Genomic DNA, 27,478 nt, shown 5'->3' with positions numbered 1-27,478 from the left:
AACAACTTGTCCAATTTCCCTGAATGAGAACTAAATAGATGGGTATGCGTAGAACAAAAGTATGTTTTAATCACATCCATAATATTCAATCTAACAGGGTTGGCAACTTTAACCCTGTTGTATGAAAAAGAAGTATCAGTATAGGTCACTTGCGTGTTCCCATATGTGCGAAGTCATCATGTTCCACCCTAAAAAATAAGTAAAATCTCAAGCAAGCAATATGACATTATCCAAATTTCCCCAAAAAAAAATAGGTTTAAAAATAAGTTAAAAGAAAACATACCACTATATGACCCATGTGCTTTAAATGCCACTAGAGCGAGATCCACATTAGAAGTAGATGGCTTCTGCATTAATATAAAAAATAAAAATAAAATAAAAAGATAGAGAGAAACATAATAAGTAGAAATGAATTAGAGTGAGCAAGAAACTTGTTAATTTAGAGAAGTTCAAAAAAATCTTTCTCCCTCTAACTAAAGAATGCCAAAAGTAAGATGACTACTGCAAGAGGTAATAATGCTTCCCATTGAAAAATAAGATTAAGACAATTTAAGCCCCAACTAGGATTTCAACAGTATGAGATTTTGTTTGGTTGCCGTCTTATTTTGGTATTGATTTCCTATTGTTATGAGGATATATATCCCAAAATTGAATGAGATGTTCAACAAATCATAATGAATATTGAGTTTTGAACTTCTCCCCTAAAATCACTCTCCCCTATCCCTTGTCTCATCCTGATTTCTTCTTCTTTCTCTTCTATTTTTCTCTCTCTATTTCTGCTCTTATTCTCAATGTTTCTCTCTTTCCTTCGTCTTTTTCTTCTCTTCTGTTCTTCCCTCATCTCCTGTTCTTGTCAGCAATTAAGGGTTCTGATCTTGTTCCCAATTTCAGATCCTGTTCCCAATTTCAGACAAGACTCAATCAATTGATTGATTGATTTAATTGATGGGTAATTGATTGGCTGTATATATTTTCTAAAATAAGAGCTGTATCTTCTAGATCTAGATTAGTATATCTTTGATTGATTTGTTGTATCCTAAATTTGTATAGTTTCCTAATCTAGGTTTAGAAATCTTTCCTTAACCAGTTTTTAGCAACTTCCTAATCTTGTAAGGAAGTCTGTATAAATTGAGTTCCTCGGGTAAGAGATGAATAAGATTGAAGAGAAGCATTTTTCCTATTTTTCTTAACAGTTCTGTTTGTACGTCACAGTGAACTTGTTAGAAATTGCAAGGATCATCAATAACATCAGCAAAGCTGCCAAACAATTAACCACAAGCACCTTTGTTGCCACTGCATGATTGAAGCCATAGTAGGTAATTCTATTTGTCAACTCTTGCCAAAACTCATCATCATTTCAAATATGTATGTTAATTTCACAATCATCAGAGTTGCAGCATTGGAACAATTAACCAAGTAGTGCTGCAGGGGTCTTGGCTCCTTCTCTTGATTGTGTGAAGGTGGCAATTCTAGACACAAAGGGGCATATTTGAACTGATCCAGATTTTTCAGAACCTAACCCAACTTTTATCACCCAGTTAACCCTTAGACTGGATCAGATTTAACCCAATCAAGATTCTCATCCCCCAGCCAAGTGCAAAAACCCAGTTGAAGTTCACCTCAAAGTTCAATTTGCCTCGAGAAAGGTATAGTTCTTTATCAAAATCTGACTGATTTTGAAGATTCAATTGCAACTGGTCCAACAGAATTCTTTCTCCATTTTGTTCTAGTACTACCAAGAAAAGAGAAGAAAAAAGGTCTTGTTATTTTCCATTGCCTTTAATTTGTGTGTGTGTGTGTGAGAGAGAGAGAGAGAGAGAGAGAACAAACAAAAAAAGTAGTCAGATAAGCCAGCATCCTTACCCAATGAGAAAACAGACTTAAGCCAGCATCCTTGCCACCAAATCCAAAATGAGCGCCCCCCCCCCCCCCCCCCCCCCCCTCCTTTTCAAACAAAAAAAGGCCAAAATGATTCATTCTTACCCAATGAGAAAACAGACTTAAGCAAATGACACAAACATTGAACTCTCAAACAAATTGAGCTCCCTGGGCACAATACAACTTCCCCATACTCTGATAAGCCAGCATCCTTCAACTTCCATCACAAGTAGGTCTTTGTCACTAAAGTAGTCAGAAGAGTCAGAACCATCTCCAACCTATCCTTCACCAAGCCAAATTTTCAATGCAGTAGCCTCTAGAGATAGAGGCAGTTCCCCTTATGGTTGTCCCAGGTGGGAGGCCAAGAGTTCTGTTGCAAAAACTCTTTGCCAAGCACAAGATCTATTGAGGTGGTATCCTGAGCCTTTGATGAATGTTACTAAGTCTATCAAAATGTCTGAACCTATTCCTTTGGCCCAATTAGAAAGGCAGAAAAACAGGTCTTATACACAAATCAACCAGCTAAAAGTAAGGTCTAAACATGGAGTTAGAAGCAGGCTGACCCAAGATGCACAAACAGCTTAACATGATAGGGACAAAATACAACTATAAAGTACCCAAAGCATCACTTTTCAAAAAATTGAAACACTACATAGCATAGACACATGAATTAATAATTATATTTTTTATATACATGAGATTAACAACTTCTTCATTTTTTTACACTAAAATACATTTATAATTTATTATATTATAATGGTAAGAACTTAATCTTATCGTGCTATGTATTATTAAAGAAGTATAAACAAATATTTCAAATATCTATTACCAAAAAAATCTATTTAGGATTCAAAATTGTTGAAATTAAAAAGTCAAGAGGAAAGACTAATAGATACAAGTCCTTACTTCTTTATGTCATAATTTTTTTTATTTTGAATGTATTCTTTTAAACTTGTGAAATGGGCATAATCTGTTTAATTGACATGTTCTTACAATGGACATAGAATTACTACAAGCATCAAAAAATTGTCTAGTCATAAAAAACTAGAACTACAGATTCAGACAAGTGTCTAGCACATATTCAAGAGTGCCCACAAGTCTCAATGCCCAACGTTACCTGAAACCACACAACACCTTTTATAAGTGTATAACCTCTTAGAGCACAACGTCTGAAGCACCATGGCACAGCTGCATCTAAAATGTAGATAGCTATTCCCCATTTCAATATTGGACCTGGCCCATTTCCATTTACCTTGCCATTTGTGGTTGAAAGAACCTAAATCTATATTTGCTCAAATATTAATTGCACATATGATTGATGATCCTCCTTTTTCAAGGAGGATAGGACTTCATGGCCCCTAAGTGAACTTTGACAATTGACTCCTGTTGAATTGATGCCTGCAGCCTCATTTCAATCCATATAGGCAGCTCAACTTCATAGGGAACACATCATGACCTTCAACAACAATGGAATCTCAAAGTATTTCCTTCAACACATATGGCTTTCGTTAACATATATCAGTCATCAAATTCATCAGAAAAGGTTCGTCCCCTCAATCAAACTCTCTATGCCATTTCAAGTTGAATATCTCTGTCCTTCACTTGCATGTTATTCACAATCAAACTCTCCATGCCATTTCGAAATTATTTTCTTTTTTTATTTTTTTGTGAGCTAAAATTCATGTAGCCAACTCAACCTAGCAAGGTTCAGTGTTATTAAAGGCATGCCTTTGGGGCCTAGAATCCTCACAGGCGAGCGCAGACCAGCCAGGCGCGCTAGGCCCTCATGCGCAACCTTGGGCTTAAGCGCACCTGGCTTTTTTTTAACTGTTTTTAGAGTCTATATTGTATTTATTACTTTATTTAATTTTTTACTGTTTAGGGTTTATATTTATTGCTTCAACTCCAAATTTGACAATGAGTAAAAGGGCTACTGCTTCAAATGTTCCAACTGAATTTGAACTTGATGAAGATGAGAGGGAGATGATGTGGAAGGAGAGGATATTCAAGATGATGCTTCTAATGATGAAAATATGGAAATGTTTGATCTCGATGATGAGGATGATTTTTAAATTATATACAATTCATAATTAGTTAATCTTAATTAAGATCTAAGACCTATAAATTGTTTAACATTTAATTTAAGTTGACTTAAAGACTTAAATTGCATCTTTTGGCATTTTTTATGTTCTTTTCATTATATATATATGCCAACAATAAATTTTAAAATTTCTTACAACGTTTTTAACTTTTGTGATGCTTATATGTGGGTTGCTAAAAATATGATGAGATGTGCTTTGCTGAATTTTACAGGTAAGTAAATTATTTTAACATTTTTTTTTAGTTAGTATATGTTGAATTTTTTAATTTTCTTAATAACATGTTTGTGAATATGTTATTAGGAGTTAGTACCTATTTTATACCTTATCCTTCGACTAGGATATATATTTTTCTTCTTTTTTTAGTTAGCATGCACGTCACCTTGCGCCTCGAGCTCCAACACCCCTTTGAGCCTTAGTGCGCCTTGGGCCATTAATAACACTGGTGGAGTTAAAGCTAAATATGTTGGTGGTGTTGTTATTGTTAGTAACTCCAACTCTTAGGGTTCCTAATATCCAAAGCAAGGTTAAATACAACCCTACTTTACAATATGACCGGTCAGTTTAATTCTAAGAACTTTTCATTTCCTTTCTATCGATATTGTTAGAATAATAAGAAGCTAAGATATATGTCAAGCAACCAAAAAACAAATGAAACCAGAATCTCAAAGAAATCATTTTCTACCAATGAATTGTGCAAACAAATTGGCACTTCTAGGTATGTGAAGCAATCTGAAGGCAATATCATGAATCATAAGCATATGCCTAATTTTGGACTATATACATATATATTTATATCAAGAGAAGTATTAAATTTCTAAAACTTTAGTCAGATAAAAATGTCAAGTACCTGCCCTGCCAATTCATTACCACAAAAAGCCCTGCACAAATGAACAATTAAAAAAAAAAAAAAATGTCAAAGACCTTATCAAATGCAATAAAGTTCCTTCAAATCCAATAGCTCTTTGTTCTGGTGCAAAACTCATAACCATTGAGGCAAACAAACTCCAATCAATTCATGGTCAGGAAAAAAAAACAAAAAAATGCTTTGATTTCAATACAAAGACAATTTTAAATAGCCACCGGCACTAGAGTCCACAATCTACTAATCTAGTTACAAAAGTTAACCCAAATAAAGCAATACAGTCGACCATATCCTAATTTTAAGAAAGAAAAACTCAACCACTACATTATCAAAATGAACACATAACATTTTTTTCCACACAGAAAGCCTATATCCACCATCATAGTCAACCACGCCTAAGAACAATCAATGTTAATTTTAAAAAATCAAGAAAAAAAGGAAAACATAAGAAAATCAAACCACAACATATGTAATTTAAAGGATGGGTACACAGCTACACAGATGATGATAGCTAATGAGAACTTCATAAAAAGTCTTCACCAGTAAAAGTGTTCTCATTATTCAAGCAAATAACAATTGAACCAAATCTACAGTTCGTTTCAAGCATGTGATTATAGAGAAAGAAAATAGAAAAACAAAAAAAAAGGAACCAGGGGAAAATAATGAAATGGAAACAACAAATGCGAAAGACCACCATAGAAAATGGGGGTTTCTTACACCAAAAAGAATATTACCAGAAGTTAAAAATAAATTTTGCAGATAAAACCTAAAACTATAATGGCAAATAGCAGACCTGATGATATGTTCCAAGTAATCTGCCAAAATGGTGTACCAGTAGGGACCCGTGGCTGCAGTCTCTTCAGTGACAACGGGCTTTTTGTAGCCATGTTGTATTTCTATTTGTAAATAGTAATTAAGGGAGGGGTACAGAAGCTTTAATAAGGTTCTATGTGTCCTCGTCTTCACCGTCTATGGATATAAGTAGCTTGGATAACCAAGTGTGAGTTGAATTCTAAAATGCTGAAATTAAGCATGAGTCATCTCCAAAGTGGATAAAGTAAATAATAATCCATCTCAAAACCTTTTTGGCAATTGGTTAATACTTCCGTGTATGTGCAGACTTTACGGAATTGTTGAACTGTTATGTGTGCGGTGTGTGTGTGAGTAGATTAAAAAAAAAAAAAAAAAACTTATGATGGCACATCATTGTGGATTTGTTAAACAGTCGCACATAAAATCCCTATTCCAAAGTACTCCTGTACGTGAATTTCCACCAAAGAGGGTTCGATACAGAACCCTAATCGCCGTTTTAGCCAAAAACACTTCATCGCGATTTAATCGACTTGCAGCGAGACGTCAGTGCTCTAACAGACAAGTATACACGCATGTACCAGAACATATACATATATTTACATTTGCGCGCAACTTTTGTTTCTCTTTACTTGTAAAACTACCTGATGATCTTCTCGATGTAGTCGGACATAATTGTTGGCCAGAAGGGACCCATGGCGGCCGTGCCTTCAATGGCGAAGATCAGCTTCTTCTCCGTCATTTGCTAGCGAAATTGACTCCTCAATAACGAGACTCAAGATGCCTTTCTGTAAAAAAGGCAGCCCTAAGGCATTCGAATTTCGAAGTGTTGAAACTAGCTATCTCCTGTGGGAACAGGCGGTGGACGAAACAACTGAAATTCTGAAAGAGGTGCTCGTTGACGAGACACTGGCATGAATCGACACGGAGGCTACTGCCCCGCCTTTTATGGGTTGCGTCTCAGTGTTTCTTACATAATTTTTATAGAACAAAGGGATTTGCTGTACAGTGTAAGGGGAGATGAATCTGACGGACTCATTTATTTTTTTTAAGATTACGCGTCATCACTTGTATTCCCATCCAACCTGTTCTATGATGTGTGCGATTTTGTCCACCCATTTAACGAGGTGAACGTAATCCCGTCAGTGAGGTTAAAAAAATAATAATATTTTTAAAAAAAATTAATTTTAATTATTTTTAAAAAAAATTATTTTTAGCCACTCAAATAAATTAATTACTGAAAACAGTCACTTTCTAATTTTAACTCTGTCAATTATTTTTTGTAAATCTGTCATTTTTTTTGTAAGTTCTAATCTATCTAATTTTGATCCTGTCACATTTTTAATTAAATTTTAAAAATAAATTTTTTTTGAAACATAATTAATTTTTTTAAACAATTTTGTAATTTTTTTTCAATTAAGGGATTATTTTTTTAACCCCCACTGACGGGGTTACGTTCACCCGTTGAAAGGGTGAACAAAATCGCACTCGTTCTATAATCATTATAAAGGAAGATAAATCAAGAATATATATGAGTGATTAAGATTTCAACTCATTTATTTATTAGGTAAACGTACTCAACATGTATAACTTCTATTCAATAATTAAAAAATATAATATTTAATTTTAATATATAAATTTTAATAATTTAATTATTAAAATTATTATTTTAAAATTTTATGGTAACAAAATTTAGTGTATATATAAATACGTTTGTTTGCACAAGTATCGCATGGATGATGTTGATAGTATTTTATTAGGGTAACTGATTTATTGTGCTGTTTCAATAATTAAAAAATATAATATTTAATTCTTAATAAATAAAATATTTATAATTTATATTTTATTTATTAAATATTATTATTTTAACTCCCCATGACATATAAAAGAAAATATAAATAAGAAAATGAAAGAGTGATGGAACCAAATTCAATAAATAAAAAAAATAAAGATTAGTTTAGTCATATTTTGTGATTGAGAATAGAATAATGCTATGTTGTTTTGGTTAGTGATTTATAAATTTAAATGTTTAGAATTTAGATTTTTTTTAAAACAATAAATAATTTAATCTTTTCCTATTAATATCAATTTTAATTTAATGTATCTCGTTGATATGATTTTTTTATGACATGATGTTTTTTCTTTTTTACGTATATATGTTTTACGTGGCCTAAATCACAATTTTGTTTACTATTAATTAGGGTAAGCACTTCAAATAATAGTTTTTAATAATTAAGATATAAAATCTTAATTTTTGTATATTATGAATAAAATATCATATTTTTTAATTATTAAATAAGCACAATAAACTAGTCAATATATTCAAATACTGTAAATTGATCATTTATATGGTATGTTACTAACAGAAACATGCGCGTTTCATATACGGACTAACATTCTATCCTGATAAGAAGTTAAACTAATAATTTTTAATAGTCAAAATATTAAATATTAATTTTTTACACATTAAAAATCAAAGATTATAATTTTTAATTATTTAGAGGCACCCTATTTATTAAACTTTAAGTGAACGAAAGCCTTTGGCCCCAATAATTAATGAGCCGAACTCATGTTTTTTATATTTATGAATACTTCTTTTACAATTTATATATATAATTGATTGAAAACTGATTTATTATTTATTAATTAAGAATATAAAGCATAGGCATATTTAATATAAGTCTAAACGAATAATTTATTCTGAAGATAGAGTCATATTATAATCTTATCCAATTTCAACATTTGCTTTAATTAGGTAATTGAATTTTAACTTTGATTTTAATTTTATTTTCAATTGGGTAAACGTGTGCTCCAACATATATGCATGAGTAAGAAAACTTATCATCTTTAATATCAGGCCACTAAAGTTTTACAACTTAAATAGTTGTCGCCACCTTTCTTTACCACCAACCTCCTCATTCTCCCGTCTTTTTCCTTTCAAGAGTCTTCCATCAATTTCAAGATCTATTACAATTTATGCCCTAGTTTCTTCAACAATTTCTAGTTCAATATCAACCTTAGTTTATATAAATGAAATTTTGTTGTTACCTCAAAAGTTGTATTCCGGCTTAAAGCCTCTTGCTGTTAGTTATTCCATTGTTAATACAATGCCAAATAAGTTTGATTGTAACATTTGGCATACAAAGCAAGGTAATAATGCCCAAATATGATTGCCAAAATATTTATAAAGAAATAAATGTATTAGATGACAAGAACTTTGATGTTGGATTGCTAAGCTTGATGGGCTACAAAAGAAGACAATGAGATTGCCCTAAAATTTGTCAAGAAAGCCACTCCAAAGGCAAGGAAGCAATAAAGCTTAAGATCGTGATTTAAAATATTCATCTCGAATAAAAGGTCATTCTCTATTTATAGTAGTCCAAATATAATATTTTGCTTAAGATTATTCCAAAGATTATTCTCTATTTAAGTCTTTTTATGTTTTGATTACTCAATTATTGAATTACCTTACTCGATTAATTTGAAGGTAACTAAAAGTTTTATAATACACTGAGTATAGGAAATTAGATAGTCGAGTGCTTTTAACACTTACTCGATTATACTTATAAATGTAATTGATTATTTTGAAAATGAACTGAGTATTACTCGATTACTCTCAAAACTTATTCAATTGATTTTCACAAAAGGTTTACTTGATTGGTTCTTACATACTTGATAAAATACTCGATTATTTTGAATATTATACTTAATTAAAATATTATCAATCTTAAGAATATCTTAAAAAGTTTTGGGTATCTTCAGTGAACCAAGATTATTAAAAAATATTTGCTCATTCAAATTTATTAAAAAATATTTTCTTATTAAATCAAAACACGAATTTCTCAACAATTATGATGAAAATATAGAAGGTGCTCTTACCCACACAGTCGTTTCTACTGAAGCTACACCAAAAGCTCCTTAGCCCTTAAATAAACCTGGCTTATCTTCAAAAGAAGCACAATTGTTGGACTATATTCTAACTATACTTCAAAACATGCAACATACTTTGAATAACATTTATGCTCAACAAAGCGACCACCTTCATCGAGTTTAACATCGTGAAGAATACCAACACACCCTTCTTCTCATTAGGACTTATAAGCTTCCTCCTAAGTTTAAGATGCCTGCCCAAAGAACCCGTGTTCTTTCTTCTACCATGACAAACTCCTCAAGTTGTTCTAAATCTTCAAGTGAAAAGGATTTGTAGCGAATTATATTGCTATCCCTTTATACTTATTTGTGCTCTTTTTATGTATTTTATCCTATTGCTTTTTATAAAGTTGTGATCTTTTATGTATCATTTTCTATTGCTTGAATCCTCTTTTGCATGATTTACTACTCCTTTTTGATTATGATAAAAAATTGGGAGAAGAAATAAAATATTAAGTATCTCTTAAAACAATTGAGAGACCAATTTATTTGCTTAAAATTCTCGAATTCTTAACAAAATAGGAGAAGTTTGAAAAGTGCTAAAATTGTTGTGGAAGAAAATACTCTTAAGTGTTAGGGGGAGTATTTGGGATAATTATAGTTTATTGTGATATTATTTTGTTAGCATCGAAATGGGGAAAATTATTCAATCCTTTACATGAATTTTGATGATTTTGATACTTAACAAAATAATCATGAAAATATAAATAATAATATCTTTGCATATCCTCTTAAAATTAAACTTATAAGAGTTTTTCTAAGTGACTTGCAGTTTAAAATTAAGATAATTGAGTGTGAAATAAAAAAAAACAAATTTAATATTTTTAGAGATAGATACTCGAGTATTGAAATGTGTTAAAAATAAACATTCGATTATTTTCTAGTGAAATACTGAGTTTTTTAGTTGCAAACTTAAATACTTAGTACTATAAAAGATAATAGTTGAGTATTTTCTTGAGAAATAAACAGGGCTTTAGCTGTAGACCAAAAATACTGAGTATTGAAGAAAATGATACTCAAGTATATAGGAATTTTATTAATATATATATATATATATTGAGACGAGCAACAACAAAAAATGAAATACTCAACTATCAAAAATTGAAAGACCTTGGAATGCAATCATTTCATTCTAATATCATACAAAATGATTATCTAACATTTATCTGATTATTGCAAACTTATTTTTTTAATTAGTAAACTTGTTTATCTCAACACAAAGATCATGATAAATTTGTCGGTAGCAAGTATAGGCAAGTCAATTGTTGTTCCATTGTAGTAGCCGCCGGCACAGTTGATTATTGATAATCTTGCCTATACAATGATGTGATAAAGAAAGAAGATGAAAGTGCAATTATCTAAAAGAGAAAGAGTCTCGCGTTATTCTTTCTTTAACAAATTTTCTATAACCTCTATTACACACAAAACATAGTCTACTATAGATCTTAGAGTTCTCGTTTGTGTACCTATTGTAATACACCTTGAGTGTTATCTTTTATATTTATTGTATTGTGACTATATCTTACAACAAAATTTCTTTGCATTGCAAAGAGCTCTGATATAGTGACATGTGAAGGGCTAATGCTTTAGTCCTAGAAAAATATTTGTAATAAGGTTTAAGTGCTTGACTATAAAAAAGTATAAGATTATGAAGAAATTAATTGTACAGAGAATAGTGCTCACTTATTCAAAGTAGATTTATAAAATCTTTGACAATGAGTTGAGGTCGTAGATCTAAACAAATTGTTGAATCAGTATAAATTTTTGTGTTATCTTTGATATATTTGATTTATCGTTTTCAATTCACCCTGCTCTAAACTTCACTTGGTAAATATCTTTTTAACAAAACTTTTGTGCTCTCAATCTTAAGAATTAACGTTAATTGTTATGAACCAAAATGATATTGTTTTGTATCATATAACATTAACTAAATTATTTAAATAAAAAAATTAAATAATAAGAAAATAGTCATATATATCACCTCCCTTTAATCTTGCATGTGTATGCACGGACAGACAACAACCAAGAGAAATTTTAAATATATTATTATTTTAAAATTATTTAATTAAATAGTACTTTCTCTAAATATTTTAATAAAATATTATAAAATTGTCACATCAATTTTCTAAATTAAAGAGAAAGAGAGTGTCACACTCGAGTTAAAGGAGCAAAACTTATTATTTAAAATAACAAATTTTAAAAAATCTTGCTATTTCCACTTATATTTTTCAATGTCTTCAAGTTACATGATATAGCACTTGATGTCTCAATTTAATTTTGCTTATCAAACTCCATGCTAACATTCTATATCTAATAGAAAAATTAATGTGACAATTTTATAGTATTTTTATAAAGTGTTAGGTCCGGAGCTAGTCTTGGGATCACTCGATCCTAATCTCAATCAAGCAAAATTTTAGTTTTAATTGAAATAATCAAAACAAATTGATCAAAATTGTTGATTTTATTCGATTTAAGCTAATAGTTACTTTGATTCTGCTGGTTAAATTTGATTTTTATATTAAAAAAATTAAATTAATTGAAATATAAAAAATACATTATTTTTCAATTTTTTCTATCAGTTCCGTTTTTGTTGTATTTGTTTGATTTTTTCAGTTTTAATTTTTATATTTGTTTGATTGGTTCAGTTTAATTTTTAACATAAATTTAATTATTTTTAATTTTACTATTTCTATCGGGATTACTAAATACTCACTCCTATCGGTGACGATCTCGATCCCGAGTCCCGGGTCGGGTCACCGGGTCCACTCGTTTTCGGGGCCGACCTTCTGGCAATCCTTGGTAGAGAAGGAAGCGAAACGGAAAGACAGAGAAGTTGAAAGCGACGAAATGATAACCCATCCATCACTCTCCCCTGTAAAATTATTTATGAACCAAAACCCTTTCATGCTACCTTCCTTCTTAAATTCCCACTTTCTCCTCTCTTGAACTGGTTGTTTGGATCATCAATATACTTCTTCTACGGATTGTATGATCGATCAGGTTTAGGTTTCTTATTTTCTCGTTCGTTCTGTCTGTCCAAATTGGGGTTGAATCTTTCAAGTAATTCAACCAAAAGAGCCATTGCTAATACGGCGGATGATGATGCTGCAATTTGCGGATCCTGTGAAGCTCAAAACAAAGAAGGTGTCTTTCTCTCTCCTCTTAGTACTTGTGAAAGTTTGTATAATTGGGGTTTGTCGAATTGAATTGCGAGTTTAAATTATGATCGGTTTCCTTTTTATACGGGACTTGTTTTTCACTTCTGAAACTGAATGGGTTGAATGAAGAGTTTGTTCTTTGCCTCCTTAATTATTAGTTTTCAGGTTAGTGTATAATTTGGCGAGACAAGATGTTTCGTTTAAGTTTGAAGGACGTCCCGTGTTAGTTATTTTCTATTAAATGGCGTGGTGGACTGACCTTGACTTAAGGCCATCGACTTTCAGAGATGAATTGGAAAATTGGAGTCACTGTGTCAAAACTTAGACCTCATTGCTACTTTGTTTCACATCGTGTGTAGAAGATATATCACTTGATTTTGTTGGGTTCATTGATTCTCTCATAGCTTTTCACTGCATGGTTACTTCATGGATTATATGATTTTCCGGGTGGAAACTAAACCTCAAGGACTAAATATCTGCAGAAGCCTTAGTGCGCAGATGCGCAGACGACACAGCCCTAATAGCATAACTAATTTCAACTAAATTTGAATTCTCATTCCATGTGATATTGTAGCTTCTGTTGAGCACTCAAATTAGCGGGCTAATGTATTTGCTATGCTGTGTGTGAGCATGCAACTTGTTTGTTTTGGCTAAATTAAGCATGACTCCTTATCAAATGTTAATAACCATGCACATTCTTTTGTTTTATCTGTATTGCATGGATGATTTAATTGCTAATGGCTAGCGATATGTTCTGATGTTTGGCAGATTGTTTTTGAGGACGTATACCCAGCCCATGATTCAGGCACGCTTGAACAACTGAAAGAGCTAAGCTCCAAACGTAGGGCAATTGAGGAGTCCATCAATGGAAGCAAATCCATTACAGATGCCATTGCAAGGGAAATGTCTGGAGGTTTGACTTCTCAGACTGAACAGGTATTCGATCAATAAAAAGCATGTATATGTACAATAAGTCAATAAGAAACATTAAGCTTTCTCGTGGCTTCTCATTATCCTAGTTTCCTGTTGGGATTGTCCTTTGAACCCAGAGAACTGTGCCATATATGTTTATCATTGTTTGGTTGTTGTGGTAATGACTTCATTTTATGATGAACTGGTGCATTGAAAAATGCTTGGTTTTCAATTGTCATAAATTAAGTTGGTGCTATTAGGACCTCAATGGTATTTTCTTGATGTTATTCCCATTGTATATGATATTCTTTAAAATGCCTCAGGACCTTCAAAAGCTGGAACAGTATTTGCCTTTATTGGAAAACTTGGTTTACCATGTTGGATTGGATAGCAATAGCTGCATTATGCGGCTGACTTCAGACCTTAAGATCAGATGGTCCAGTGCTCTCGGTTCATCTTCTTTATTTAACCTTGCGGGTCCAAAATTCTTTCAAATTGATAATTTACAATTTGAGCAGAGCATGACTCTTTTCCTTTATGGTGCAATGCTTTGGAAATGGGCTTCAGAAATTTTATCAATAAGTAAGTTGTAGTCTTCATTCCTTGTTTACAGTTGATTGTGTTAACTGAAAATGATTATACTAACTTCCAATGCGCTATACAGATTCTGTGCAATCTGCCACACTTTTCAGAAAAGCTGCAGGAGTTTATCACTATCTGGCCCTTGAGGTCCTTCCAAGTTTGCAGGCATTGGCCCCAGAAAGGCCACCAGAAGCTACTTCTAGTGTCTCATTGGTTATGAGCCTCATTTGCTTGGCTGAGGCCCAGGTAATTTGCTTTTATTTATAGTTGTGGCCTTGTAAGATATGCATAATATTATAGGTTGAGATCTGCCTCCACTTTTTTGCTGCTAATTAGATTTTCCAATGTCTGCTTGTTTCTTTTTGTCTGGATGTTATATGGTTCTTTGCTTCCTTTTATCTTATTTATGGATCAATATCTTTTCTATTTTAAAAAAGTAGGCTGTAACTATAAGGAAGGCAGAAGAAAAAGGAAACTCTGGAGGTCTTCTGGCAAAGCTGCATAATGGTGTTGTGCAACTACTTGATGAAGCTGCTGTTATTTTGTATTCTGCCACAAAAGAGTGCAAAGACATTTCTGTGCAATTTGTGGTATGTATGCTCTTTTTGCAATAACCATGCACAGGCTTGATCAGTGTCTCCTTTTGGAAACAGTTGTATATCAAGTTCTATTAACTTGTTTTTCTGAACATCCATACCGTTACATTGGATGTCCAACAAAACAGAAAACCAGGGAACAAAGAAAAAGAAATAAGTCTATTATGTTGTGAAATGGTTTCTTTGAAAAAGGGGAAGGAAATAAGGTTTCTTTATTCCCCTAAATTTTTAAATTTGTTCTACTCTTTCCTATTAGATGTGAAGTATCAAAATGTCTAGCATGCATGTTTTATATATTCTATATTTGTTGTTGGCAACCATTATCTCCTTTATTATTTGTTGTATTTACATAATTATTTTCAATTCATGAGCACTTACATTTTATGGTAATACTAATGCTTTTACTGGAGCTGGTTATTACATAATAAATCATACTTAATATATTATTTTGTTGTGACCTTTCTTTTCATTCTCCATTGTGTTCTTCAATCTTCCATAATGGTGCAGCTTGTAGAATTTACAGGCTTTATTATCTTAGTATAATTATGACATCAACATCATGTCTGTTGCCTGCTATGCATAATCCACATCAATAATAACTTTAGGTCTTTTATGTGTTCAATGCTACTTTGTGAAGTGAAATCTGATGAAAATTCCTGTTGGCATGCAATCTATGCTTCAGTTGTAACAATTTCCCCTTGCTTGGATGGGGTGGGAAGGTGGGGGAGGGAAACCCAAAAGGAAGGATCCATACCCCATTTTTCCCTACACCTCAATCTGGGATGTAGGGAGGGTTAAGGGAAATCAACAATAGATATTGCTATTGATCTACTATTTTTTTCTTATTATTTTTTAAAGTGAAGGGTGTAATTGTCATTTTGTTTTTATTACTTTATCGTTCCATCCCGTTCTGTTTTCTATCCAAACAAAGTGAAGCTATATTACTATCCTTTATGTTCCATTCTTCTCCAACAAGAGGAGAGTAATGACCTTGACTTAGTTTCTGTGCCCCTCTGTTCTCTCCATTGTGTACCTTTCTATTCGCTACCCCATCCTGCTCCAAAGAAAACATTAGTCAGAAGTCTAAATATTATTAACTAATAGCATCGATGGTTGCTAAAATAATATTGATCTAATATTTTCTAGTTCGGGAACATTTGGATTTTAAGGTGTTTATCCAGAATTCACCTTTATTTTTGTATGCCTTCTTTTATCTCATCCATCAAGACCATATTGTCTGCAAATAAAATACACTAAGGCACTTCAGAAGAGCAAAGTGGGAAGGGCTCTATGTAGATCCTTGATATAATCCAACTGTAATTGAGGAAGCCTCAGTATCTTCTCCACAAGTTGTAACACACCTTTCTTCTTGATATAACATGTTCTAAATAACCTTCATATAAACAATTTGAACTGCTTTTCTTCTCCAACACCTTAAACAAGACTTCGCTACAGACTCTGTCACAAGCTTGTTCCAAGTTATAAATATCTTATGCAAAACTTTTTGTTATCTTTGGACTTTTACATTAATTGTCTCACTAAGTAGATAGTTTCCATTGTTGACCTATTTAGCACAATACCAATTTGGTTCTCAAAACCTTGGTTTCACTTCTTAACCTTCGAAACTAAAATATTTCTCTCCCAAAATTTCATGGTGTGGTTCATTAGCTTGATTTGATCCCAATATAATTTTCACTACTTTGAACATCTTTGTTATTCTTATACATAGGCACTAAATTGCTCTGTCCACTAATTCAACATCCATTTTGATTTAAGCATTACATTAAGTAATTTCATGGACCAAAAAATGCCCTCTTCTCCAATCCATTTCCATCCTTCTATAGGGTGTGCACTAGTTTTCATCTTTTTAATGCTTGTTCTATTTCATTTGGACAAATACATCTATAAAATATGTAATTTCTATTTTCTTCAGAATTATTAAGATGCTTAAACACAAAACCTATTTCTCCACCTTCATTGAAGAGCTCTAAGAATGACTCATTCCATCTCTCTTCGATTTTCCTCTCATTTACTAGTACCTTCAATTTTCATCTTTTATTCATTTTACTTGGCTCATATCCCTTTTCTTTTTCCTTTTTATGCATTTTACTTGGCTCAACTCTCTTATTTTTAGTTCTTTCCATGATCCAATCCTTAATATTTGATCTTGGATTAAGTTCTTTGCTCACATCCATCAATAAAAATGTGAGTCTGTGCAGATTTAACACTATTCTGGGTGCCAATGTAGCGGCCCTAGCTCATCTTTCATTGTATTTGAGCAATACAATGGCCCACTAAAAGTATTACATTCGAACAGTTTCTTCATTTGTCTGGAATTTATATTGTTTGATTCGATGAGTTTTATGTTGCTTGTTGGCTACCTAATGCGACCTTCCTTTATCTAGGCTTGGTGCCAATTGTAAATAGGAGGAACACGTTCAACACTATAAGTGGAGTTTATGGGTGTGCCTAGAGCAATTACCCAAAACCCATTCCCATCAAGTCGTTACCTAGAAAAGGTATGCAGTCATGTTGGTATGTGGGTGCCATCAAACATCTATGTTGAACTGTAGAGTATATTCTTCAGCCATTCTAAATCACTACATTTGAGATTCGAATTAGGAACATTAATATTTTCTTCTCAGAATTACGAACTGGTGAAGAGTTGGTCCCTGTCAACCTTGAACGTAGTATGAAAATTTCAAAGGATGCACCCTTTTTTTTTTCCGGTAGTGAAGGGGGTTCTAGGCTTTTCCCAATAAAAAATTATTATTTTCTAACAACAATATCCTTTTTTCTGGAATTGAACAAAGTGCATCAATGCACTTTGGTTGTTCAATTCCAGGTTCCTTTACTAACTTCTCTCCATTCTTTTCTTTGCTAAGTTGAATTCTCTTTTTTCTCTTATGACTTTTTAGTACTAAATACTTGCTACAAATATCTGATCGAAAAAAAAAATACTTGCTACAAATATCAATGATTGCAAACCTTTGAATCTCTTTAAATACTCTGAAACCGAGCAGTTTAATTTGTTTTGCTCAATTTTTTTGAACTGATGCACAATTTCCCAGCTAGGGGTACATTGATAAGTGGTGCCACTGCCTAGTCCATGGACACTTTTCCTCCCTCATCTAGGGCTTTGTCATTTGAATGTACTAAAAGAAAGAAAGGGAACACTAATTACCAATTTATGATTTGAAACATTGTTCCTGAACATGGTATACTGCATTTGCATTCCTGTAACCTATCCAATTACTAAAATGATCTCCTTTCCGGGTAACATAATTTGTACCAATTAAGTACTGAAGTTTAAATGTCAATGTTGATATCAATTTCTAGTAAATACAATAGACGAAATGGAAGTATCTAACAGGATAATGTGTTGATTGAACCTTGAACTGTGATATATTCTTCTTCGAAGAGCCTGTTTGGCTTCATTCAATCTGATCTTCAAGCAGCCTGGTGGTTTTTATTTTTTAAGCCTTGAAGATCATGAATACTATAATCTCAATTTATGCAAGCACCAGAGGTACTGCTCTTTTATCTCCGTAAAAACACTCTTCTTATGAGAACCTGACCGAGCCATTTGAGCTAAAATTTTGGGCTCCTATAGTTTGACAATGTTAAGAATAAAATTCTATGACCAATCAACTCAGAATTGAATTGGATTTATATTGGGTTTTTTCTCTTAGATATTCTTGTTAGTTGAACTCTTGATTAGGTTGATTAGGCTGATTTAGCTTATCTTTATCTTGTATAAATTTCTCTATAGGTATCTTTGTCGACATCCATAGAAATTCTTTCAGTTATTTTAGGTCTTGTGAGTCTTCTAACGGAAAGACACAACCAATCAAGACGAAGACTTCCCCCCAAGTTAAGATCCAGACAAGGTGCAGTTTACAATATTCTACACCTACAATAAGATATTTTCATGGAGGTACTCTTAAACCTGGCATTTATGGGCTACAGGCAAGGATATCAGATTTGTTGATCAGCATTTAATGGTGATACTAAGACCTTAGGAAATTATGGGATTTTGATGAATAACGGGCTTGCTTCTTATACCATACAGATTAGAGATGTTTGACAATTGTTACAAGAGGGTATATTGTCCCTAAAGTGATCAGAATGAAATCAAGCTCTGCCTTGTAATTTTAGACTCCTATAAACCTTCCGGCTGATGCCTTATTGCATCTTTCTGGTGCTTTCCTTATGAGAATTTGCTTTTTATGTTTTTGGTATTTTCACTTAGGTTAATGCGCGGTCATGTTGATTCTCCTCCTATCCTTCTTTATGTTTCTTTCCCCTTATTATTTATTGAGCATAATCAACATCATCATTGTTTTTGTTTTTGGTGTGGGGTTTCTTCATTTCACAGTGGAGTTGATAAATGCTTCCATATTACTTGACTCTGTAGAATTTCATTTCTTCATGCAAAGCCCTTCATCAGTTAAGAAGCCATAAATACCTTGCGGAAAGTTTAAAGGTTGCTGGTCAGGTTGGGCTTGCTGTTGGAGTTGTTCGCCGTGCATTAACTAATGGGCAGAAGCAAATGCCAGGGGAGGAGTCGTGGCGATTGGTTTTTAAGCAGGAGATTAACGAGCTCGCCGAGCTGCTGAGAAAGTATGAACACGAGAATGACTTCGTCTGGCATGAGAAGATTCCTGTCGATGATGAATTACCACAGCCAGAAGCTAAGAAAATAGTGAGTTGCATAGATTATCATCCCCAGAAGTGGGAGAGATCACTTCTTTTTAGTACTTGATTGTACAACAACTCTAGCCCTAAATCCCCCTCAAGTGGAGTTGGTCACAGAATAACTGTACAGTGTAGTGTAATTCATGTGGTGTGGTGAAGATCATCACGTTTCTTGTTGGATTATTGATTTCATCAATTTTGTGATCTCGGCAAACTTTTCTATACAAAAATAGTGTTGAAAAAATTTCCTCTTATTGTTCTTTTATTTGAATTTGAATTATCAATTTAAATTATGAATGTCGTATTATTAATTTAAAGTTCAATTGGTGATGAACCTTAAATTTGAAAATTTTCATTTCTTTTTCTCTCTTTCATTTTCTTTCCTTCTTCTTTAGTGGTAGTACAACTATAACATTGCCCTCCTCCACTCATCTCTATTTCTCAAACATTCTAGAGTTTGAGCCTTCTATATTTTTTTTATTACTTATGATTTTTCCCTTTTTAGTTGGTTGTAGACATAGACTCAAGGTTGAGAGATTGATGGTTTAGTTGATAAATTTCCTGAAGATTATGATATAATCGAAGTTTTGTAGAAAATTAGTCCAAGATCTTTTAGAGAACAAGTTTGCTATTTTTTACTAGCAATCCAAGCTCTCAATTTGATCTCCCTCGTCTCCTCACTCTTACTAATTGTTGGAACCCTAATTGTTGGGATTCAATGGTTTGACCCACATCCGATGGTCATAGGTGGCAGTTGGGCACATGTGGTATTTTTTGTTTTATTTTTTTAATTTTATCCAACTTGATTAAAAATATGAGAGAAATTGAAAACAAGAGAAAAAGGTAGTGAGGAGAAAGATAAAATTATAAAAGTATCATTTTATTTTAATTTTTAACGACAACTCTGTAATTTTTTAAAATCGATAAGTGATCGATGTGATTATGCTAAACTTTAAAAGTAATTAATGTAATTTACCCTAAAAGATGATGTACTACTTTTTTGTATATTTTTTTATAAAAAATAATTAATATTATAATATATTAAATTTTAACTCTACTATATAAAAAATTATTGTTATACACAGTAATAATAAAATATCAAGCCTTAATTTTATTGGTTGGCCATCTACAAAATTGATTTGTTATGCTTGCAACTTAGGCACTCATCCTCTATTCTTGTAACACTCAAAATTTCATAAGGTTTTTGGAGTGGTAATTTTTAAAAAAACTTACTAAATGGTTATCTCGACAATTAAAAAAAATAAATTTTAAGAAAGACAGTGTAACACCATAAAATTTTACAAAAATGTGAAATGTTTGAAATCAAAAAAATAATTAAAATTGAGTTCAAGATAAATCCTATTGGTAATTGATTAGTAGTGCACATTATAAAAATAATGAGACTTAAAAATTTATTTAATTTAATGGTTAAGAATGAAGTTAAGTAATTTATTTTAAAGATTAAATTGGTCGATAAATTTTAAAATAAGTCAAATAAATTATTGAATTTATATAAATAGGCTTATATCATAACAACATAAGTCTATAGCGTCGTCAGTAATTGCTGGTTGATTAATATGACCTTATTTATAAAGTTTAGTGATTCATATGATTTATTTTAAATTTCAGTGATTAATTTAATTAATTTATTTAAAAAATTATTTCTAAAACAGTAAAGTGTAAAAATGGGTATTGTACTTCCACATAAGGGTCAAAGTTTGAATTAATGGGCCAAGTTGGCTTAGCGCAGTTGATCTAATTTTAAATATTACTTGTCTAACAATAGTTTGCTTTTGGGACAGACGAAGGGACATATGGCCCTACATTAACTCAAGGGTCTGAATCCGTAAGTGATATTATCCAATTTAATTTGCACCCATCCTTATCCAATTAAAGAATTTTTATTTTTCTCGCTGTCACATTTATGATTATCTTAAAAATCAAAACTTATTTATTGAATTTCTTAATTTACTTTTCTTGCTGAAATCGTGAGACCGAATAGCAGACGCTAGTAATAATACGTTAATAAAAAAAAAGTTTTTATTTTTATTTTTTTGCTATTAAATCCATTTGAGTCAATAACTTTAAAGTCAAGTGAGAAAAAAATTTATTTATCTATTTTTTTATATTCTTTATGGACGAAAATTAGTTTTGATATTTTTTTAATATTATAAAATCGTGTCAAAACATTTTTGAAATTGTGTAAATAGTTTAGAAATATTTTTTAACTTTTTTTGACTTTTTGAGAAATAAAAATATTTCAAAAACTACAAAACGGTACCCTCCAAATATTTTTGTACATCATAACCAAAAACTATGCCAAACTAAATTATTTTTAGACCTATTTTAAGATTAATTCTACAAGAAAACACAAGCATAATAAAAAGTGCAAAAACATATTAATAAACTATGGAGCTTAGTGCAAAAAATAAAATAAAAAAGAAAATGAAACATTGGTATTATTATATAAGTTATTTTGAAGTCTCAAAAATTTAGGATGGTTTCTTTACTTTTCAATTTTTAATTTTGAGTTTTGAATTTATTTTTAATTTTTTATTTTGATAGTCTATTTTAAAAAAATTAAAAACGCGTTCTCTTTGTTATTTTGAAAAACTATTTTTTGAAATTTTATAAATAATTTTTAATGATATTTTATTCAATAAATTTGATTATTCAGTAAATTAGAAATATTTAATATTAATATATTATTAAAAAATATATATTTTAAAATAATAAATTTTGTAATATTTTTTTTATTATAATAATAAAATATAAATAAATAAATAAATGTGTTTTGAGTTTAGAGTTTGTTTTGAATGAAAATATTCAAAATAACTTTTTTGTTTTGAGTTTTTTTTATAATTTTTTTTATTTTTAAAAATACATTTTTAAAAATAGTAAAGAGAACGTGTTTTCATTATTTTAGAAAATTGAAAACTAAAAATGACTTGAAAACAGTAAAGAAAACACAATCTTAATAGTTTAAATTAAATTTTAATCTATATAAAATTCTTACTATCTCTTTTTCACAATTAGAATAGCAATAAAATTTTTAAGGTCTCTAACTTTCAATATTTTTTGTGCTGTGATAATATCTTAGCCATATAATCTATAAATTTAATGAGAATAGAGACTTATGACGGTATTAAAAAAGCCCACTTAGCCATATGACCTATAAATTTAATGCGATAGAGACTTACGATATTATTAAGAAAGCCCACGAAAGTTTTACTCAAAAACAATGAATTGTCAAATACATAAATTAAATTTATATGTAAATGAATATACTAAAACACTTCTATAATTAATTAATTAAAACACGTTACCAAATCAACCTGTCTTTTCAAGGTTTCTTCCTTGTCTCAAGGAAAAAAGAAATATTTCTCTACCAAATAAAACATATGATGTGTTTGATAGAAGTGAAATTTATTTATCATCTAAATTTTAAGAAATTCTATCAAATAATTTTTTTTTATAGAATTCGAATTTCATTTTAATTTAAAAAATAAATTTTTTTCTTAAAATCAAAAAATTAAATAAAAATTAAAATTTTATTCCACTTCCCACCCCCAATCAAACACACGCTAATAGTTAATCATTGGTCTAAGGCTATGTAATAGTTAATCATTGGTCTAAGGCTATACATAAAGCGATATGGATGGAGTGGGAGGTTGTCCAAATGAAAGATTCCAAGGATAAGAGAATATCTCTATTTCTTGTTCCTCTTACCTGTATACAAAATATAAGATCACACCCAATGCTCCATTTACTTTGACCTTCTCTGCCCCCGGTCTAAGGCTATACATAAAGCCATATGGATGGAGTAGGAGGTTGTTCCAAATGAAAGATTCCAAGGATAAGAGAATATCTCTATTTCTTGTTCCTCTTACCTGTCTACAAAATATAAGAAGATCACACCCAATGCTCCATTTACTTTGACCTTCTCTCTCTCCACCTCCTCTCTCTCTCTCTACAATTATACAATTATCATATAAATAAGATATCTCGTGCTTGAAATGCATGGAATATTCCAATGGGGACCATTGAGTTTGATTATATTATTATACAAAAGATTACAATATAAGGTTTTGTCTTCTTCCTTCAGTTCTTCTTCCCCCCAACATCAACATGAACAGGTTCCCCTCTTTGGATGCCTTCTAATTTCAAGAATAATGATGTTTAATTTCAATTTGTAAGTTACCATTTTAACCAAACACCTTGGCTTCATCTTCTACTCACGGAATATGATCCTGTTCCTGTGTTAATTTGAAGAGAGATTCAACAACAGAAGTCGGGTGAAGCATCTATACTTTACTTCCTCTATTCATACGTTTAATATATCTGAATTCTGAAGATTACAGTAAGATGTTCATACCAGGATTTGTTACAAAAATTCTACACCACTCTTCATACAACCAAACCTACAATGCCGGAGAGGACGATGAGGTCGCCGGCGACCGGCAATGAGCTACGCCGTCGCTGTGGTTCGACCCTTCGTCAGAATTCAGTTCCTCGGACCGTTTATGATTTTGCTTTTGCGTCAGTGTCGGTGTCCGTGGGATGGCCGGTGGTGGCGGTGCTGCTACCGGTGCATAGATTGGAGGGGCCAGTTGGGACGGCTCCCCGGCAGCTGCAGTGGCAATGGCGGCCATTGCCGTGTAGTCCGGCGGTGGAACCCAGATTCCTCCCACCACCACAAACTGGGGAGCTTGTGGGTTGCCGTTGGGCACTGAAAGGGAAGGCCTTCTTGCATGCAGCCGGTATTTCTGGCAACAAATAAAGGTCAAGATTTAGGCTCGGTTTGATTTTGTTACATTTTTCAATTTTCTGTTAATGTCCAAACTAAGAAAGGCTGAGGTTCGTCTTTATATGCAATGCAGCCTTGCCTTTTACTTTAGGGAAAGGCTGTTTCAACAGCAAAATTACTGGGAACAATTATATAGTTCTGCATAGTAAACAGTAGATGAGGTTTCGTAAGTCTTTTCTCTGATTGAATTCTCACTCGCTTTGGTTTTGTTCGTTTTGATGCTTCCAGTTAAATTTATAAATCGGATACCCATTAAGCAAACAATCACAACCAAGCACAGATTCATCTCGAGATTGAGCTACTCAAAACACGAATTTTTTGCTAAATCCAAAGATGGACTATCTAAGATGCAATGGCACATTGAAACAAATGAGAACAATGAACAAAACCAACCTGTAAATGGCTTTTGACTTCATCATTGGTAAGCCCATCAACCTTCATCAGCTCCCTGATTTGCTTAGGAGTTGCCACTGCCCAAATTTGATCAGAAAAATTGAAGCATTTCAGATTCAAAATGAACTCTATAGACAACTATAAATTACTATATTGATGCCCAGAGATTGGTTTTAGAACAGACCACGAGAACCACCAATCTGTCCAAGGGCGTTCAAAAACCGTCGGTGCAGTTCCGGTGACCAGCACCTTCTGGGCTTCCTCTGCGGCTGTCCTTTCTCTTCTTTCTTGCCACCACCACCGGCGCTGCCGCTGCAATCACCCGATTCTTCGGTTGAGCTCACCGTGGTGGGCAGAGTACAAGGCGGTGGCTTGTCTTTCCTAAAAGGGTGGAAAGCTCCGCCGCCATTTCTCTTCACTTCCATGACTGGAACCTTTCTTGGTGAATTCTGCAACATCAAATTTCCAAACTTGAAACCAAACTATCGAAACCCATACTATTTTACAACAACAACATCAGCAACATACCAAGCCTTTATCCTACTATACAGAGTCAACACTCACAGTAGTCTTTTTCTCATGCATCATAACTTCAATAGAAATCCAAATGATTTTACTCTTAGTATTAAAAGATCATGTTGTCAATTACCTGGTTAGTGGGCGGATCTAGGGTTTGATTCCATAGCTGAGCAGATCTAAGCCAATCTGGTTTCATGGATTGTTCATTGGTCTTGTAATCTTTGTTATTATTGTTCTCCGATTCGTGAGACTGCTGCTCATCATCATTATCAGAAGATGCGGCCTTCTTAATAGGCATGAATTCCTCCAAAACAGGCCCTTCACTTGATATCTGCTCAGAAGATTCAGATTGGTCGCCATGAAAGTACTCTGTCGTCGTCCCGGACAACTGCTGCTTGCTGGCCTCAATCGCTGTGTCAGAAGAGACACGACACTCAGGACAATGAAAGTTGTATTGCTTTGAAAGAGTTATATCCCAAACCTATTTACATAGCAAAAGCCTTAAACCTAAAATATAATCAAGAGTTGAACTCAAAAGTATGTTGCAGAGAGAAACCTAATTTAAATAGTTCAATTTTAATCTGGTTCTAATATTAACACGCTGCAAAATACCCAGGAAACCAAGAACAAATCCGCCATGAATTTGGAGAGAAAAGGCCTCGGAAAACACATAACAGAGACGAGAACCAGAAGAAAGCCCAAATGGGTCTTCCTCTCCACCAAGAATTGAAACGGAAAAAATAGACTTGAAAAACACATTACAGAGACGAGAATCAGAAGGAAGCCCAAACGGGTTTCGCTCTCCACCAAGAATTTAGAAAGAAAAGCAGACTGGAAAAACCACATTACAGAGAGGGAAATCGGGAGAAATCTCAAATGGGTTTTCGTGAATTTGGCGTACCTTGAGTAACGAGCTCGAGACAAAGAGGAAGTTCGCGCTGGAACACCTGAATCTTGCGACGCTCCTCTTCAAGAGCGTCGATATATTCTTGACCTTTCCGCATTTGATGATCCTGATTTTGACCCTCACAGATCATCGGATTTTATCTCTTCTTCCCGATGAAGAAAGGAAGCGAGAGAGAGAGAGAGAGAGAGAGAGCGGAGAGGCTCTGTTGGAGAACAGATAGATCCGGAGACACCGAGGGAGAAGAATAAAGGGATTCAAGTAGAATCAGAAAAGGGAATAAACCTAGGAATCCAAATTAAATAATTTAGGTGTGTATTAATACATATAATTTGAGAGAGAGAGAGAGAGCGCAGGGAGGGAGGGAAGAAGTGAAGAAGAAAAGAAGAGAGGGGTCGAGGTCGGGGCGTCGCGTACAAAAAACGAATCTTTGATGGGGTTTCAGAAAGAGAAACAGAGAAAGTTGTCTGTCTCTACTTTAGAGAGAGAGAGAGAGTAATGAATAAAATAATTGTAGGAGATTGAATATTCCAGAGACAGATCCTTTTCCTAGTAGATAAGAATCAAAGTCTCTCTCTCTCTCTCTATCTCTATCTCTATCTGTGTGTTTAAATTACATTAATACCCTCTCTTATTTAGGCCTAATTGTAAAGATACCCCTTTTCTTTTGAAAAATTATAAAAATCTCTCTTACCATTAAGAAAATAAAAAAAATATTTTTCTTTCTCTTTTCACCTCCAATTATTATTAATATTTTTCTTTCTCTTGTTTCAATAATTAACGTGAAAAAATTCACTATTATTTTTCGTTATGAAAGATAAATGAATAAAAGTCATATTATGAATTATAAATTTTATTCATTATTACGTTATGAAAATTATATATATCAATCAACACTTAAAAAGAAAACTCATTATTACGATTATGAAAATTATTGTCGAAACTACGCTACCACAATCTAGTCATCAATTCTATTCTTTATTAAAAAAAAGTTTGGCAAGTACACAGAGTTTGACCGTTGCTAGGTTTGAAAAGGCAATCTTAACTTTTTTCTAAATAAAATAAATAAATAATATTTTGATAATTTAATTTATTAACAAAATTTCATAACATTATTTTTTTTTCCCTCATGACTGCACCACCAAACAGACTCTAAGTCTCTATATGGTTGTGTTGTCTCATGCCCCCCAAAAGAGTCTCTTTTTTTTATTTATAAAAGCAATTTTATATATTTTTTATGGTAATTGAGTGAAAGAGAAAAATATATTTTTTTATTAACCTTCTTGGGTTGAGACATCCATAAAGCTAGCTAATGTACCAGTTCGGT

General features: G+C 32.4%; 3 protein-coding genes across 9 annotated transcripts in view; 1 reads left to right on the top strand and 2 right to left on the bottom strand.

Moving 5' to 3' along the window:
* Nucleotides 1-6,684, bottom strand: part of LOC127806138 (mediator of RNA polymerase II transcription subunit 25) — a 91,930-nt gene extending 85,246 nt beyond the window's left edge. For 2 of the 5 annotated variants that reach the window (XM_052343212.1, XM_052343211.1), the window contains exons 1-3: nucleotides 6,297-6,684; nucleotides 4,828-4,858; nucleotides 284-347 (exon numbers count right to left, since the gene is read on the bottom strand). In XM_052343212.1, coding sequence (XP_052199172.1) covers nucleotides 284-347; nucleotides 4,828-4,858; nucleotides 6,297-6,394 — 193 coding nt within the window. In that variant the 5' untranslated portion in view covers nucleotides 6,395-6,684. Of the gene's footprint in view, nucleotides 1-283; nucleotides 348-4,827; nucleotides 4,859-6,296 lie in introns of those variants that run through there. The other 3 variants (XM_052343209.1, XM_052343210.1, XM_052343213.1) reach the window with 2 other exon arrangements.
* A 5,669-nt stretch (nucleotides 6,685-12,353) lies between these two features.
* On the top strand, nucleotides 12,354-19,782 carry LOC127806794 (uncharacterized). The gene is made up of 6 exons (XM_052344309.1): nucleotides 12,354-12,726; nucleotides 13,509-13,676; nucleotides 13,976-14,234; nucleotides 14,317-14,480; nucleotides 14,675-14,824; nucleotides 19,248-19,782. The coding sequence occupies exons 1-6, from the start codon at nucleotides 12,679-12,681 to the stop codon at nucleotides 19,593-19,595; spliced, it is 1,137 nt and encodes a 378-aa protein (XP_052200269.1). The 5' UTR covers nucleotides 12,354-12,678; the 3' UTR covers nucleotides 19,596-19,782.
* A 3,702-nt stretch (nucleotides 19,783-23,484) lies between these two features.
* On the bottom strand, nucleotides 23,485-26,606 carry LOC127805788 (transcription factor HHO3-like). 3 transcript variants are annotated; one of them, XM_052342566.1, is made up of 6 exons: nucleotides 26,149-26,604; nucleotides 25,378-25,658; nucleotides 24,913-25,177; nucleotides 24,729-24,805; nucleotides 23,904-24,294; nucleotides 23,485-23,784 (listed from the first exon to the last, which is right to left on the bottom strand). In XM_052342566.1, the coding sequence occupies exons 1-5, from the start codon at nucleotides 26,282-26,284 to the stop codon at nucleotides 23,950-23,952; spliced, it is 1,104 nt and encodes a 367-aa protein (XP_052198526.1). In that variant the 5' UTR covers nucleotides 26,285-26,604; the 3' UTR covers nucleotides 23,485-23,784; nucleotides 23,904-23,949. The 3 variants fall into 3 exon arrangements, with proteins under 3 accessions (XP_052198526.1, XP_052198527.1, XP_052198525.1); XM_052342567.1 differs by lacking the exon at nucleotides 23,485-23,784 and having other exon boundaries at nucleotides 23,820-24,294; nucleotides 24,916-25,177; nucleotides 26,149-26,606; XM_052342565.1 differs by lacking the exon at nucleotides 23,485-23,784 and having other exon boundaries at nucleotides 23,820-24,294.
* Nucleotides 26,607-27,478: the final 872 nt, after the last annotated feature.

Source organism: Diospyros lotus, chromosome 7, assembly GCF_014633365.1.
Source record: "Diospyros lotus cultivar Yz01 chromosome 7, ASM1463336v1, whole genome shotgun sequence".
NCBI lineage: Eukaryota > Viridiplantae > Streptophyta > Magnoliopsida > Ericales > Ebenaceae > Diospyros > Diospyros lotus.
The sequence above is the reverse complement of the archived record's forward strand: the minus strand, read 5'-3'. Positions and strand labels throughout refer to the sequence as shown.

Coding starts and splice junctions, on each gene's coding strand:
- LOC127806794 (XM_052344309.1), top strand. CDS start 12,679: ATGATGATGCTGCAATTTGCGGATCCTGTGAAGCTCAAAACAAAGAAG. Junction 14,235..14,316: donor TTCAGAAATTTTATCAATAA/GTAAGTTGTAGT, acceptor TGCGCTATACAG/ATTCTGTGCAATCTGCCACA. Junction 14,825..19,247: donor ACATTTCTGTGCAATTTGTG/GTATGTATGCTC, acceptor TTGACTCTGTAG/AATTTCATTTCTTCATGCAA.
- LOC127805788 (XM_052342566.1), bottom strand. CDS start 26,284: ATGATCTGTGAGGGTCAAAATCAGGATCATCAAATGCGGAAAGGTCAA. Junction 24,806..24,912: donor ACAGATTGGTGGTTCTCGTG/GTCTGTTCTAAA, acceptor AAATTTGGGCAG/TGGCAACTCCTAAGCAAATC. Junction 24,295..24,728: donor AAGTCAAAAGCCATTTACAG/GTTGGTTTTGTT, acceptor ATTTGTTGCCAG/AAATACCGGCTGCATGCAAG.